General features: G+C 49.1%; 1 protein-coding gene across 1 annotated transcript in view; it reads left to right on the top strand.

Annotated features, from left to right (window-relative positions):
* Nucleotides 1-16,827, top strand: part of LOC143773282 (E3 ubiquitin-protein ligase Rnf220-like) — a 71,652-nt gene that overhangs the window by 38,810 nt on the left and 16,015 nt on the right. Inside the window, exon 8 of the mRNA XM_077260767.1 lies at nt 7,285-7,381. Coding sequence (XP_077116882.1) covers nt 7,285-7,381 — 97 coding nt within the window. The remainder of the gene's footprint in view (nt 1-7,284; nt 7,382-16,827) is intronic.

Here is a 16,827-nt window from a genome sequence, read left to right as displayed (position 1 = left end):
TTTTCAACGCAGAATTGGCTGGAATTGAGATCGGACGCCATGTCGCGTTTGGAGAGCTCTGATGTGCCTAAAAAGTGGAAACCCCCAATTCTAACTGAAACCCTAACCCAAACACACCCCTAATCCCAACCACACCCCTAACCCCAACCCTAACCACACCCCTAACTCCAACACACCCCTAACCCTAATCCCAACCACAACCCTAACCACACCCCTAACCCTGACACATGCCTAACCTTAATACCAACCATAAATGTAATCCAAACCCTAGCCCCAACCCTAATCCTAGCCCCAACCCTAACCCTAGCCCCAACCCTAACCCTAGCCCTAACCCCAACCCCAACCCTAATCCCAACCCTAACCCTAGTCCCAACCCTAGCCCCAACCCTAGCCCCAGCCCTAACCCTAGCCCTAATCCTAGCCCTAACCCTAATGGGAAAATGGAAATAAATACTTTTTTAAATTTTTTAATTTTTCCCTAACTAAGGGGGTGATGAAGGGGGTTTGATTTACTTTTATAGTGGGTTTTTAGCGGATTTTTATGATTGGCAGCTGTCACACACTAAAAGACGCTTTTTATTGAAAAAATGTTTTTTTGCGTTACCACATTTTGAGAGTTATTATTTTTCCATATTTTGGTCCACAGAGTCATGTGAGGTCTTGTTTTTTGTGGGACGAGTTAACGTTTTTATTGGTAACATTTTTGGGCACGTGACATTTTTTTGATCGCTTTTTATTCCCATTTTTGTGAGGCAGTATGACCAAAAACCAGCTATTCATGAATTTCTTTTAGGGTAAAATGGATAAAGCAGTTTTATTCTTCTGGTCAGTACGATTACAGCGATACCTCATTTATATCATTTTTTAATGTTTTGGCGCTTTTATACAATAAAAACTATTTTTATAGAAAAAAGAAATATTTTTGCATCGCTTTATTCTGAGGACTATAACTTTTTTATTTTTTTGCTGATGACGCTGTATCGTGGCTCGTTTTTTGCGGGACAAGATGACATTTTCAGCGGTACCATGGTTATTTATAACTGTCTTTTTGATCGCGTGCTATTCCACTTTTTGTTCGGCGGTATGATAATAAAGGGTTGTTTTTTGCCTCTTTTTAATTTTTTTTACGGTGTTCACTGAAGGGATTAACTAGTGGGACAGTTTTATAGGTCGGGTCGTTACAGACGCGGCGATACTAAATATGTGTACTTTTAATGTTTTTTTTTTTATTTAGATAAAGGAATGTATTTATGGGAACAATGTTTTTTTTTTATCTTTATTTAAGATTTATTTTTTTTTTACACATGTGAATATTTTTTTTTCTACTTTATATCATTGCCTCGGGGAAGGGGGGGGCATCATGTTATAGGGTCAGATCGCTGATCTGACACTTTACACAGCACTGTCTCAGATCAGCGATCTGACATGCAGGGCTGCAGGCTTACCCTGCAGAACCTGGATGCAGCCCCGTGGCCATTTTGGATCTGGGGCCTGCAGGGAGGAGACGCTCGGTACAAGGTGAGCACATCGCCTTGTAACGAGGGTCTCAGGGAAGCTCGCAGGGAGCCCCCTCCCTACGCGATGCTTCCCGATGCACCTGGAGCGCTGCAATCATCTTTGATCGCAGTGTGCCGGGGGTTAATGTTCCAGGGGCGGTCCGTGACCGCTCCTGGCACATAGTGCCGGATGTCAGCTCCGATAGTCAGCTGACACCTGGCCACGATCGGCCGCGCTCCCCCCGCGAGCGCAGCTGATCGCGCTGGACGTACTATCCCATCACTGGGAATTAAATCCCAGGTCACCTTGACGGGATAGAACATCATATGTGATTAAGGGATTAAATAAACATCTACCTTGATTCACTATTTCTGATACAGTGGAGGAAATATGTATTTTATCTCTTGCTGATTTTGTAGGTTTGCCCACTGACAAAGACATGAACAGTCTATAATTTTAAGGGTAGGTTAATTTTAACATTGAGAGATAGAATATCAAAATTAAAATCTAGAAAATCACATTATATAAATTATATAAATGTATTTGCATTTTGACGTGAGAAATAAGTAGACTTAATACTTGGTGGCAAAACCCTTGTTGACAAGCACAGCAGTCAGACATTTTTTGTAGTTGATGATGAGGTTTGCGCACATGTCAGGAGGAATTTTGGTCCATTCCTCTTTGCAGATCTTCTCTAAATCATTAATATTTTGAGGCTGTCGCTTGGCATCTCAGAGCTTCAACTCCCTCCATAAGTTTTCTATGGGATTAAGGTCTGGAGACTGGCTAGGCCACTCCATGACCTTAATGTGCTTCTTTTTGAGCCAATCATTTGATGCCTTGGCTGTATGTTGTGGGTCATTGTCTTGCTGGAAGACCCAGCCACAACCCATTTTTCATGTCCTGGTGGAGGGAAGGACGTTGTCACTCAGGATTTTACGGTATATGGCTCCATCCATTCTCCCATTGATGCGGTGAAGAAGTCCTGTGCCCTTAGCAGAAAACCACCCTCAAAACATAATGCTTCCACCTCTATGCTTGACAGTGGGGATGGTGTTCTTTGGGTCACAGGCAGCGTTTCTCTTCCTCCAAACACGGCAAGTTGAGTTAATGCTAAAGACCTCAATTTTGTCTCATCTGACCACAGCACCTTCTCCCAATCACTCACAGAATCATCCAGATGTTCACTGGCAAACTTCAGACGGGCCTGCACATGTGCCTTCTTGAGCAGGGGGCCTTGCGGGCAATGCAGGATTTTAAACCTTTATGACATAATGTGTTACCAATGGTATTCATGGTGACTGTGGTCCCAGCTGCCTTGAGATCATTAACAAGTTACCCCCATGTAGTTTTAGGCTAATTTCTCACCTTCTTTAGGCCGGCGTCACACTAGCGAGTTTTACGGACGTATGAGAGGTGCAGAAAATACGGATTGCATACGGTGCAATAATTCTCTATGTCCCAGCTCCTATCTGCCGTATTTTACTGATCCGTATTATACGGTCTTGTATGGCCGTAGAAAATCGCAGCATGCTGCGTTTGTCACCATATTGCGCAAAAAAATCACCAATGAAAGTCTATGGGGGTGAGAAAAATATGGATTACACGTGGACCAGCAGTGTGACTAGCGAGAAATACCCAGCGGTGTTCTATAGAAAAGCCGGTAATTCAATTGCCGGCTTTTTCTTTCTCCTTCACAAACCCGACATGATATGAGACATGGTTTACATACAGTAAACCATCTCATATCCCTTTTTTTTGCACATTCCACACTACTAATGTTAGTAGTGTGTGTGTGCAAAATTTGGGCGCCGTAGCTTGTAAAATAAAGGGTTAAATCGCGGAAAAAATTGGCGTGGGCTCCCACGCAATTTTCTCCGCCAGAGTGGTAAAGCCAGTGACTGAGGGCAGATATTAATAGCCTAGAGAGGGTCCATGGTTATTGGCCCCCCCTGGCTACAAACATCTGCCCCCAGCCACCCCAGAAAAGGCACATCTGTAAGATGCACCTATTCTGGCACTTGGCCACTCTCTTCCCACTCCCGTGTAGCGGTGGGATATGGGGTAATGAAGGATTAATGTCACCTTGCTATTGTAAGGTGCCATTAAGCCCGATTAATAATGGAGAGGTGTCAATTATGACACCTATCCATTATTAATCCAATAGTACGAAATGGTTAATAAAACACACACACATTATTACAAAGTATTTTAATGAAATAAAGACACAGGGTGTTGTAATATTTTATTATACTGGTAATCCACCTGAAGACCCTCATTCTGTAAAAAACGAAAAATAAAAAATCAACAATATCCCATACCTTCCGTCGTTCTGTCACGTCCCACAATGTAAATCCATCTGAAGGGGTTAAATCATTTTACAGCCAGGAGCTGTGCTAATGCAGTCGCTCCTGTCTGTAAAATGTTGTGAATGAATGTAATGCAGGGGAATGTCCTGTAGTTACCTTGAGTCGCGGTGATGCGCCCCCTGCTGGATGTCCTCATATGAACTCGAGCGTGGGAATTTTTCCCAGGCTCGAGTTCATATGAGGACATCCAGAAGAGGGCGCATCACCACGACTCAAGGAAACTACAGGACATTCCCCTGCACTCCATTCATTCCCCGGGGTTTTACAGACAGGAGGGACTGCATTAGCACAGCTCCTGGCTGTAAAATGATTTAACCCCTTCAGATGGATTTACATCGTGGGACTTCACTGTAACGACGGAAGGTATGGGATATTGTTGATTTTTTATTTTTCCTTTTTTACAGAACGAGGGTCTTCAGGTGGATTACCAGTATAATAAAATATTACAACACCCTGTGTCTTTATTTCATTAAAATACTTTTAAATAATGTGTGTGCGTTTTATTAACCATTTCGTACTATTGGATTAATAATGGATAGGTGTCATAATTGACGCCTCTCCATTATTAATCTGGCTTAATGTCACCTTACAATAGCAAGGTGACATTAACCCTTCATTACCCCATATCCCACCGCTACACGGGAGTGGGAAGAGAGATGCCAAGTGCCAGAATAGGCGCATCTTACAGATGTGCCTTTTCTGGGGTGGCTGGGGCAGATGTTTTTAGCCAGGGGGGGCCAATAACCATGGACCCTCTCTAGGCTATTAATATCTGCCCTCAGTCACTGGCTTTCCCACTCTGGCGGAGAAAATTGCGCAGGAGCCCACTCCAATTTTTTCCGCGATTTAACCCTTTAATTTAATAGCTAGAGGGCCCAAATTTTGCACATACACACTACTAACATTAGTAGTGTGGAATATGCAAAAAAAAGGGGATATGAGATGGTTTACTGTATGTAAACCATGTCTCATATCCTGTCGGGTTTGTGAAGGAGATAGCAAAAGCCGGCAATTGAATTACCGGCTTTTCACATATCTCGCGCTGAATTAAATATAATTACAGTGTATATATATATATATATATATATATATATATATATATATATATATATATATATATATATATATATACACTCACTGGCCACTTTATTAGGTACACCTGTCCAACTTCTTGTTAACACTTAATTTCTAATCAGCCAATCACATGGCGGCAACTCAGTGCATTTAGGCATGTAGACATGGTCAAGACAATCTCCTGCAGTTCAAACCGAGCATCAGTATGGGGAAGAAAGGTGATTTGAGTGCCTTTGAACGTGGCATGGTTGTTGATGCCAGAAGGGCTGGTCTGAGTATTTCAGAAACTGCTGATCTACTGGGATTTTCACGCACAACCATCTCTAGGGTTTACAGAGAATGGTCCGAAAAAGAAAAAAAATCCAGTGAGCGGCAGTTCTGTGGGCGGAAATGCCTTGTTGATGCCAGAGGTCAGAGGAGAATGGGCAGACTGGTTCGAGCTGATAGAAAGGCAACAGTGACTCAAATCGCCACCCGTTACAACCAAGGTAGGCCTAAGAGCATCTCTGAACGCACAGTGCGTCGAACTTTGAGGCAGATGGGCTACAGCAGCAGAAGACCACACCGGGTACCACTCCTTTCAGCTAAGAACAGGAAACTGAGGCTACAATTTGTACAAGCTCATCGAAATTGGACAGTAGAAGATTGGAAAAACGTTGCTTGGTCTGATGAGTCTCGATTTCTGCTGCGACATTCGGATGGTAGGGTCAGAATTTGGCGTAAACAACATGAAAGCATGGATCCATCCTGCCTTGTATGGAGCATCTTTGGGATGTGCAGCCGACAAATCTGCGGCAACTGTGTGATGCCATCATGTCAATATGGACCAAAATCTCTGAGGAATGCTTCCAGCACCTTGTTGAATCTATGCCACGAAGAATTGAGGCAGTTCTGAAGGCAAAAGGGGTCCAACCCGTTACTAGCATGGTGTACCTAATAAAGTGGCCGGTGAGTGTATATAATATATGTGTGTGTCTCAATGACATATATATATATATATATATATATATATATATATTTATATATATATACAGTATATATGTTTGAACGAACATTTGAGCACATGAATCCATTAGATGTTGGTTTTGCAAGCCTGCGAGAAAATATCGCAGTACGGATGCCATACGGATTACATACGGAGGATGCCATGCGCAAAATACGCTGACACACCCTGCCTACGGATGACATACAGATCACTATTTTGGGAACATTTCTCCGTATTACGGCAGTAAAAAATGGACCGTATTTTCATACGCTGAGTGTGAAGCCGGCCTTATGATCAAGGATACCCCACGAGGTGAGATTTTGCACGGTGCCCCAGATCGATGTCGATTGACAGTCATTTTGTATGTCTTCCATTTTTTTACTATTGCACCAACAGTTGTCTCCTTCTCACCAAGCGTCTTACTTATGGTTTTGTAGCCCATTCCAGCTTTATCCGGGCCTATTATCTTGTCCCTGACATCCTTAGAAAGCTCTTTGGTCTTGCCCATGTTGTAGAGGTTAGAGTCTGACTGATTAATTGAGTCTGTGGACAGGAGTCTTTTATAAAGGTGACTATGTAAGACAGCTGTCTTTAATGGAGGCAACGAGTTGATTAGGAGCATGTAACTGGTCTGTAGGGAACTCTTAATGGTTGGTAGGGGATCAAATACTTATTTCTCACTGCAAAATGCAAATAAATTTATATAATTTATACAATATGATTTTCTGGATTTTATTTTTGATATTCTATCTCTCAATGTTAAAATTAACCTACCCTTATAATTATAGACTGTTCATGTCTTTGTCAGTGGGCAAACTTACAAAATCAGCAAGGGATCAAATACATTCGGACTTTTTTGGTTAGATGTATTCTCTTTCTTCTTTTCCAATATCACAGTGTTGCAGTATATAGTGAAGATCTCACTCTCATATGGAGCTGAGGTTACTTCACAGGAGGAGCGCAATGATTCCCTTCCACACGTGAGGACTCCTTCCCTGGACATTAATAACACGTCCATTTGTGAGAAGAAGTTATTGTGTGAGGGTTTTTTATAGTTGTTCCAGATGTCCTAGTAAAAACTAGTAACTAGTGATGAGCGAGTATACTCGCAGTCACAAATACTCAGAGACCACCCGAGCGTGCTCGGGAAAACCCGAGCAACGAGTATACTCGCTCATCACTAGTAAAAACCAATGAGTTGTTCTCGAGGTACCAGAAGCTACCACCAATATTGGGTCAAACCAAAAGATTATCCCACCATATTTGTGTACACATAGGCAAATATTTGTCTGGATGTCCCTATATGACCCTGTCCTAAGATTGTCTATTGCTTAATAACTGTTTCCTGCCTTCTCATAGCCTCTGAGAGAGGTACCAGCAGACAGTGAAGCTCCAGAGGAAAATCGCTGGGATGAGGAGGTGCGAAGCCCCGAGAAAGCATCTTCCCATGGAACAGGTGAGCAACGATTATGAAGCTCGCATTGTGTATGAAAATGTTGGTATTATTGAAAGAATGAACCACTCTAACAATTTATTGCTGATGAGTAGTGTTGAGCGATACCTTCCGATATCGGAAAGTATCGGTATCGGAAAGTATCTGCCGATACCGTCAAAGTATCGGATCTAATCCGATACCGATACCCGATCCCAATGCAAGTCAATGGGACGAAAATATCGGAATTAAAATAAACCCTTTCTTTCCTTGTAGGTTAATTCTACATGAAGGAAAACAACTAAGAATAATGTAGGATGTATTGGGGGAGGTGGCGGAGACATTAAAGGCACAGAGGTTTAGCCCAAACAAATAGAATAGCAGGTTTTTTTGTTTTTTTTTATGACGTTCGGCGTTAGAAAGATTTTGACTATTTTTTTTTTTTATTTTGTCAGATATTGATGTTTCACTACTTCCACGTCCTTCACCTTCTTTTTTACTTCTCCCACACTTTCTTCTTCATTATCCTCATCATCAGCTTCTTTGACATCAACTATCTTCACCTTATTCATCTTATTCTACCTCTAATTTTTTTTTTTTACATTGTTCATATTCTTTTTATTTAACTATTATCTTTTTCATATTCAACTTCTTCATCATATTCTTATTTGTGACAGGCATTCCCGTAGTTGTTATCTATAAAAGTTTGAAGATTACACCTTCCGTTCTGCCTGTCACAAAAGAGTTACATTTGTCCGCATTCAGTTTGGCCTGCAGCATCAGGCTTTATCCAGGGGCACCACGAGGAGGAACGGACTCACCCCCATACACTGCTTAGTCTTCTTCTGCTTATAATTTAGATAATATCTTTTGCTCTGATATTTAGTCTTATGCTTAATGTTCTTCTGCTCTTTGTTCTGCAGCCTCTTGTTCTTCTGCTTCTCGGTCTCCCATGTCGTCGTCGTCTCCAGGGTCGTCGTCTCCGGGGTCGTCGTCATCGGGGTCGTCGTCATCGGGGTCGTCTTCAGGGTCATCGTCTCCAGGGTCATCGTCATCTCGGTGGTTGTCGTCTCTGGTGTCGTCATCATCTTAGGGGTGGTCTTCCGGGTCATCGTCTTTAGGGTCTTGAACTTGGAAATGTAGCAGAAGGTACAAGAAGACTGAGAAAATGCCGAGAAACAGCTGATGGAACTGGAACTCGGATGGCTACCCGAAGGTCCAAGAGCCAATGGAACTACCGTGGACCAGCTGACGTTACTGGAACCCGGTTACTAAGCAGGAGGTACCCGTGCCTGAAAGCACTACCAAGGACCACCTGACGTTGGTGGAACTCGGATACCCAGAGGGAGGCACCTAAGCCAAAGGCTCTGCCCGGAACCAGCTGACGGTACTGGAACCAGGATGGGGAGCAGAAGGTACAAGAGAGAAAGACACTGCCGAGAACCAGCTGACGGTACTGGAACCCGGATGGGTAGCCGAAGGTCCAAGAGCCAATGGAACTACCGAGGACCAGCTGACGTTACTGGAACCCGGTTACTAAGCAGGAGGTACCCGTGCCTGAAAGCACTTCCAAGGACCACCTGACGTTGGTGGAACTCGGATACCCAGAGGGAGGCACCTAAGCCAAAGGCTCTGCCTGGAACCAGCTGACGGTACTGGAACCAGGATGAGGAGCAGAAGGTACAAGAGCAAAAGACACTGCCGAGAACCAGCTGACAGTACTGGAACCCGGATGGGTAGCCGAAGGTCCAAGAGCCAATGGAACTACCGAGGACCAGCTGACGTTACTGGAACCCGGTTACTAAGCAGGAGGTACCCGTGCCTGAAAGCACTACCAAGGACCACCTGACGTTGGTGGAACTCGGATACCCAGAGGGAGGCACCTAAGCCAAAGGCTCTGCCCGGAACCAGCTGACGGTACTGGAACCATGATGGGGACCTAATCAAGCTTGTCTTCCTAGAGCCCCAACTGGCGGTGTTAGAGCCCAGGGTCAGCAGAAGGAGGAGCAGGGGAAGGGGAGTGTAGGCCGAAGCCTGCACTGGCGGCAGCTTTGGGTCTGTTGTGCCTGCGTGGCGGTCGCAGGACACGTTGCCGGCTACACAGCAGGGGAACAGCTGGCGGTGCTGAACCCCACTGACACATTGGCGAGGTGTTTGGCTCTGTGCAGCCAGCACTTCCGGACAGCAACTAGCGGTCATGCGGCCATGAAGCTGCACAGTCCGAAGAAGGCGGAAGGAGATGAGGGATAGGCGAAGAAATGCACCGTTCATGCCCGTCAATCACACCCTCGCAGTCAAAATAAATAAGACACCGAGGGGCGTTGTGTGGGTCAGGGCGGCCGCAGAGGCGCAGGCAGCCAAACAATGATGCCAGAAGACGGGCAGCGCTACCAAGGGGGTTGCAGCGTGTCATTACAAAGGAAAGTCACACCACCGGGACGGTTAAATGGTCACACAGAGGACACATTTCAGACGTGTTTTCAGTTCCACATGTGCGAGGAGAATACGTTTATGAGCCACCTTGCACACATGCAGCATTACCGCTGTACGAGGTGGCTGTAAAACGTACAAACGCCTGGGGGAGGGGGGACAGGTTCCCTTCAATTTCAGTTCTTGTGTCTGCATGGCTGTCGCAGGACACGTTGCCGGCTACACAGCAGGGGAACAGCTGGCGGTGCTGAACCCCACTGACACATTGGCTGGTGTTTTTCTCTGTGCAGCTAGCAGTACCGGGCCCCAACTGGCGGTGTTGGAGCCCGGGGTCAGCAGGAGGAGAGGGAGCAGAGTGTAGGCCGAAGCCTGCACTGGCGGCAGCTTTGGGTCTGTTGTGCCTGCGTGGCTGTTGCAGGACACGTTGCGGGCTGCACAGTAGGGGAACAGCTGGCGGTGCTGAACCCCACTGACACATTGGCTGGTGTTTTTCTCTGTGCAGCTAGCAGTACTGGGCCCCAACTGGCGGTGTTGGAGCCCGGGGTCAGCAGGAGGAGAGGGAGCAGAGTGTAGGCCGAAGCCTGCACTGGCGGCAGCTTTGGGTCTGTTGTGCCTGCGTGGCTGTTGCAGGACACGTTGCCGGCTGCACAGCAGGGGAACAGCTGGCGGTGCTGAACCCCACTGACACATTGGCTGGTGTTTTTCTCTGTGCAGCTAGCAGTACCGGGCCCCAACTGGCGGTGTTGGAGCCCGGGGTCAGCAGGAGGAGAGGGAGCAGAGTGTAGGCCGAAGCCTGCACTGGCGGCAGCTTTGGGTCTGTTGTGCCTGCGTGGCTGTTGCAGGACACGTTGCCGGCTGCACAGCAGGGGAACAGCTGGCGGTGCTGAACCCCACTGACACATTGGCTGGTGTTTTTCTCTGTGCAGCTAGCAGTACCGGGCCCCAACTGGCGGTGTTGGAGCCCGGGCTCTGCAGGGGGAGCAGAGTGTAGGCCGAAGCCTAATTGAACCAATTTCAAAGGTAACCTTTAACACCCCCTCAGGTGTTACAAAGTAGAAGAGCCACAGCTTATGCAGCAGTAATGCTGCACAAGTCAAAGGTTGCTCTTTTAATTTTGCTCCTTGCACACGCTGAAAGGAACACGTATAACATTTAGGCCCTTACACAGTCAAACTGATTTTGAGGCGTGAGTTCCCTTCGTAAAGAGACGCAGTACAGCTGGCAAAAATGCCACCTTGGTGCTTGGCGCGGCCTCCTGAGCATCGTTATTTGTTGCACAGGAGTCTGCGCTGTCGTGTTATCCCTTGGCCTTGCGCTGTTAGCGCTGCCCATCTTCTGACATCATTTCATGTCGGCTGTTGCGGTTTGCGATGACCATGAATCCAACCGACGCAGTGTCTTTACATTGTTAAAACACTGCGGGGCTGGGATTCATGGCCTGGCGCAGTACATATGTTCGCCTCTCGCTTGGGTTCTTACACCCGCTTCAGACTATGCGGCGTCAGCTGATCCCTTATCACATGCCACGGCCATGAAGCCGCACAGTCCGAAGAAGGCGGAAGGAGATGAGGGACAGGCGAAGAAATGCACCGTTCATGCCCATCAATCACACCCTCGCAGTACAAATAAATAAGACACCAAGGGGCGTTGTGTGGGGCAAGGCGGCCGCAGAGGCGCAGGCAGCCAAACAATGATGCCAGAAGACGGGCAGCGCTACCAAGGAGCTTGTTGCGTGTCAATACAAAGGAAAATCACACCTGAGGGACGTTTTAATGGTCGCAGAGGACTCATTTTAGACGTGTTCAGTTCAACATGGGCAAGGAGAATAAGTTTCTGAGCCACCTTGCACACATGCAGCATTACTGTCGTACAAGGTGGCTGTAAAACGTAGAAACACCTGGGGGAGGGGGGACAGGTTTCCTTCAATTCCAGTTCTTGTGTCTGCGTGGCGGTCGCAGGACACGTTGCTGGCTGCACAGCAGGGGAACAGCTGGCGGTGCTGAACCCCACTGACACATTGGCTGGTGTTTTTCTCTGTGCAGCTAGCACATCTGGGCCCCAACTGGCGGTGTTAGAGCCCAGGGTCAGCAGGAGGAGGAGAGGGAGCAGAGAGTAGGCCGAAGCCTGCACTGGAGCAAGTTGAAAGGGAAACTTTAACCCCCCCCCCAGGCGTTTGTAGCTGAAAGAGCCATCGTGTACAGCACTAATGCTGGAAAAGGTAAACTTAGCTCTTTTAATTATGGTCCTTGCACATGCTGAACATAACACTTATGAAAAGTGTCCCCTCCTACCGTGATACCGTCCGGTAGGTGGAACTTTCCTTTGTGATGTGACGCAGCACAGCCGTCATTCTTACCCCCTTGGCGCCGTGCGCCGCCTCCTCAGCGTTGTTTGAATCAGTCCCGGAGCCTGCGCTGTTAGGTTAGCCCTTGGCCATGCACACATTTTGCGCTGCCCGTCTTCTGACATCATTTGGTGTCAGGCTGGCTGCGCCTGTGCGGCCGCGCTGGCCGAGATCCCGCCTCGTACTGTCTTCTGATTTAATCCCACTGGGGGCCTGAGATCCGTGGCCATGCGCAGTGCATATCCTCGCCTCTCACTCCCCTCCCTACGGCTTCTTAAGACTGTGCGGTGTCACGGCCGTGGCATGCTATTAGGGACCAGCTGACACCGCACAGTTTGAAGAAGCCGTAGGGAGATGAGTGAGAGGTGGAGGTTCAGATATGCACTGCGCATGTCCATGGATCTCAGGCCCCCAGTGGGATGAAATCAGAAGACAGTACGAGGCGGGATCTCGGCCAGCGCGGCCGCACAGGCGCAGCCAGCCTGACACCAAATGATGTCAGAAGACGGGCAGCGCAAAATGTGTGCATGGCCAAGGGCTAACCTAACAGCGCAGGCTCCGGGACTGATTCAAACAACGCTGAGGAGGCGGCGCACGGCGCCAAGGGGGTAAGAATGACGGCTGTGCTGCGTCACATCACAAAGGAAAGTTCCACCTACCGGACGGTATCACGGTAGGAGGGGACACTTTTCATAAGTGTTAGGTTCAGCATGTGCAAGGAGCACCACGAAAAGAGGCACTTTTTCCCTTTGCATCATTACTGCTGCACAAGGTGGCTCCTTCAGTAACAAACGCCTGGGGGGGGGACAGGTTCCCTTAAATTTAACTTGTTGTGCCTGCGTGGCGGTCGCAGTACACGTTGCCGTATACACAGCAGGGGAACAGCTGACGTTACTGAACCCCAATAACAGAGGAGGGACTGTTGACTGTGCAGACAGCACTTCTGGACGGCAACTAGCGGTGTTGGAGCCCAGGGACAGGTGGAGGAGGAGGAGGTGGAGGAGGTAGGAGGAGGTAGGAGGGATTGCCACACACACAGCAGGGGAACAGCTGACGTTACTGAACCCCAATAACAGAGGAGGGACTGTTGACTGTGCGGACAGCACTTCTGAACGGCAACTAGCGGTGTTGGAGCCCAGGGACAGGTGGAGGAGGAGGAGGTGGAGGAGGTAGGAGGAGGTAGGAGGGATTGCCACACACACAGCAGGGGAACAGCTGACGTTACTGAACCCCAATAACAGAGGAGGGACTGTTGACTGTGCGGACAGCACTTCTGGACGGCAACTAGCGGTGTTGGAGCCCAGGGACAGGTGGAGGAGGAGGAGGTGGAGGAGGTAGGAGGAGGTAGGAGGGATTGCCACACACACAGCAGGGGAACAGCTGACGTTACTGAACCCCAATAACAGAGGAGGGACTGTTGACTGTGCGTACAGCACTACCAGGCAACAACTAGCGGTGTTGGAGCCCAGGGACATGTGGAGGAGGAGGAGGTGGAGGAGGTAGGAGAGATTGCCACACACACAGCAGGGGAACAGCTGACGTTACTGAACCCCAATAACAGAGGAGGGACTGTTGACTGTGCGGACAGCACTTCTGGACGGCAACTAGCGGTGTTGGAGCCCAGGGACAGGTGGAGGAGGAGGAGGTGGAGGAGGTAGGAGGAGGTAGGAGGGATTGCCACACACACAGCAGGGGAACAGCTGACGTTACTGAACCCCAATAACAGAGGAGGGACTGTTGACTGTGCGTACAGCACTACCAGGCAACAACTAGCGGTGTTGGAGCCCAGGGACAGGTGGAGGAGGAGGAGGTGGAGGAGGTAGGAGAGATTGCCACACACACAGCAGGGGAACAGCTGACGTTACTGAACCCCAATAACAGAGGAGGGACTGTTGACTGTGCGGACAGCACTTCTGGACGGCAACTAGCGGTGTTGGAGCCCAGGGACAGGTGGAGGAGGAGGAGGTGGAGGAGGTAGGAGGAGGTAGGAGGGATTGCCACACACACAGCAGGGGAACAGCTGACGTTACTGAACCCCAATAACAGAGGAGGGACTGTTGACTGTGCGTACAGCACTACCAGGCAACAACTAGCGGTGTTGGAGCCCAGGGACAGGTGGAGGAGGTGGAGGAGGTAGGAGGAGGTAGGAGGGATTGCCACACACACAGCAGGGGAACAGCTGACGTTACTGAACCCCAATAACAGAGGAGGGACTGTTGACTGTGCGTACAGCACTACCAGGCAACAACTAGCGGTGTTGGAGCCCAGGGACAGGTGGAGGAGGAGGAGGTGGAGGAGGTAGGAGGGATTGCCACACACACAGCAGGGGAACAGCTGACGTTACTGAACCCCAATAACAGAGGAGGGACTGTTGACTGTGCGGACAGCACTTCTGGACGGCAACTAGCGGTGTTGGAGCCCAGGGACAGGTGGAGGAGGAGGAGGTGAAGGAGGTAGGAGGAGGTAGGAGGGATTGCCACACACACAGCAGGGGAACAGCTGACGTTACTGAACCCCAATAACAGAGGAGGGACTGTTGACTGTGCGTACAGCACTACCAGGCAACAACTAGCGGTGTTGGAGCCCAGGGACAGGTGGAGGAGGTGGAGGAGGTAGGAGGAGGTAGGAGGGATTGCCACACACATAGCAGGGGAACAGCTGACGTTACTGAACCCCAATAACAGAGGAGGGACTGTTGACTGTGCGTACAGCACTACCAGGCAACAACTAGCGGTGTTGGAGCCCAGGGACAGGAGGAGAAGCAGAGGAACACAATGTAGGCCGAAGCCTGATTGGAGAAAATCGAAAGGGAACCTTTAACCCCCCCCCCAAGGCATTTGTAGCTGAAAGAGCCAGCTTGTGCAGCAAAAAAGATGCAAAAGGAAAAGGTGGCTCTTTTCATGATGCTCCTTGCAAACACAGAACTAAACACTTATAAAATGTGTCCCCTGATACCGTGTGACCGTCCCGGAGGTGGGACTTTCCTTCGTAATATGACGCAGCACAGCCGTCATTCCTACCTCCTTGGCGCCGTTCCCCAGCTCCTCAGCGTTGTTTGATTCCGTCCCGGAGCCTGCGCTGTTATGTTATCCCTTGGCCAGGCACACTTAGCGCTGCCCATCTTCTGACATCATTTGGTGTCAGGCTGGCTGCGCCTGTGCGGCCGCGCTGGCCGAGAGCCCGCCTCGCAGTGTCGTCTAATGTAATCCCACCGCGGGCCTGGGATCCGTGGCCATGCGCAGTGCATATCCTCGCCTCTCACTCCCCTCCCTATGGCTTCTTAAGACTGTGCGGTGTCACGGCCGTGGCATGCTATTAGGGACCAGCTGACACCGCACAGTCTGAAGAAGCCGTAGGGAGATGAGTGAGAGGTGGAGGTTCAGATATGCACTGCGCATGTCCATGGATCTCAGGCCCCCAGTGGGATGAAATCAGAAGACACTGCGAGGCGGGCTCTCGGCCAGCGCGGCCGCACAGGCGCAGCCATCCTGACACCAAATGATGTCAGAAGACGGGCAGCGCTAAGTGTGCCTGGCCAAGGGATTACATGACAGCGCAGGCTCCGGTACGGAATCAAACAACGCTGAGGAGCCGGGGCACGGCGCCAAGGGGGTAGGAATGACGGCTGTGCTGCGTCATATTACGAAGGAAAGTCCCACCTCCGGGACGGTTTTACGGTATCAGTGTACACATTTTATAAGTGTTAAGTTCTGCGTGTGCAAGGAGCTAAACAAAAATAGCTACCTTTTCCTTGTGCAGCATTACTGCTGCACAAGGTGGCTCTTTCAGTAACAAACGCCTTGGGGGGGGGGGGACAGGTTCCCTTACATTTCAGTTGTTGTGTCAGCGTGGCGGTCGCAGGACACATTGCCGGCTACACAGCTGGGGATCAGCTGACGTTACTGAAACCCAATAACACTGGGTCGTATGTTTTGACTGTGCAGACGGCACTTCTGAGCCTCAACTGGCGGTGTTGGAGCCCAGGAATTTAAGTTCGGGTGGTAGAAAGATGAACACAACAGGAGACCTGGATACTGTAGACAGTCACCTAATTATTTAATCAGGAAGAGGAGTGGCAAATTCCTGCGAGATCCAGGCCTTGTTCATTTTCAGGAAAGTAAGCCGGTCAACGTTATCGGAGGATAGTCGCATGCGACGGTCAGTTAGTACACCACCTGCAGCACTAAAGACACGTTCCGATAATACACTGGCCGCAGGGCAAGACAGCACCTCCAATGCATACTGGCTTAGCTCTGGCCATGTATCCAGCTTTGAGACCCAAAACTTGAAAGGGGAAGAGCCGTCTGGGAGTACAGCAAGAGGGCAAGACATGTAGTCTGTCACCATCTGACGGAACCGTTGCCTCCTGCTTATTGGAGCCGTCTGTGATGGTGTAGACTTTTGTGGCGGGCACAGAAAACTGTGCCACAGTTGGGCCATACTGCTCTTGCCTTGGGCAGAGGCACTGCTTCTGCTCCCTCTTTGTGCAGAGCCTCCACCACTGCCTGGACGCACTGAGCTGCTTTGGAATGCACTAGCAGCACTTCTCTCACTTGGAATGGAGAAGATGATGGAATTCACCAGTGTGTCTTGGTACTCCCGCATTTTTCGCTCCCAGTTCAACGGTGTGATGAGGCTTTCTACGTTGTCCCGGTAGCGAGGATCGAGGAGGGTGAACACCCAATAATCAGACATG

The sequence above is a fragment of the Ranitomeya variabilis genome, chromosome 5 (genome assembly GCF_051348905.1).
Source record: "Ranitomeya variabilis isolate aRanVar5 chromosome 5, aRanVar5.hap1, whole genome shotgun sequence".
Lineage (NCBI taxonomy): Eukaryota > Metazoa > Chordata > Amphibia > Anura > Dendrobatidae > Ranitomeya > Ranitomeya variabilis.
Note: the sequence above shows the minus strand (reverse complement) of the source record. Positions and strands in the feature narration are given on the sequence as shown.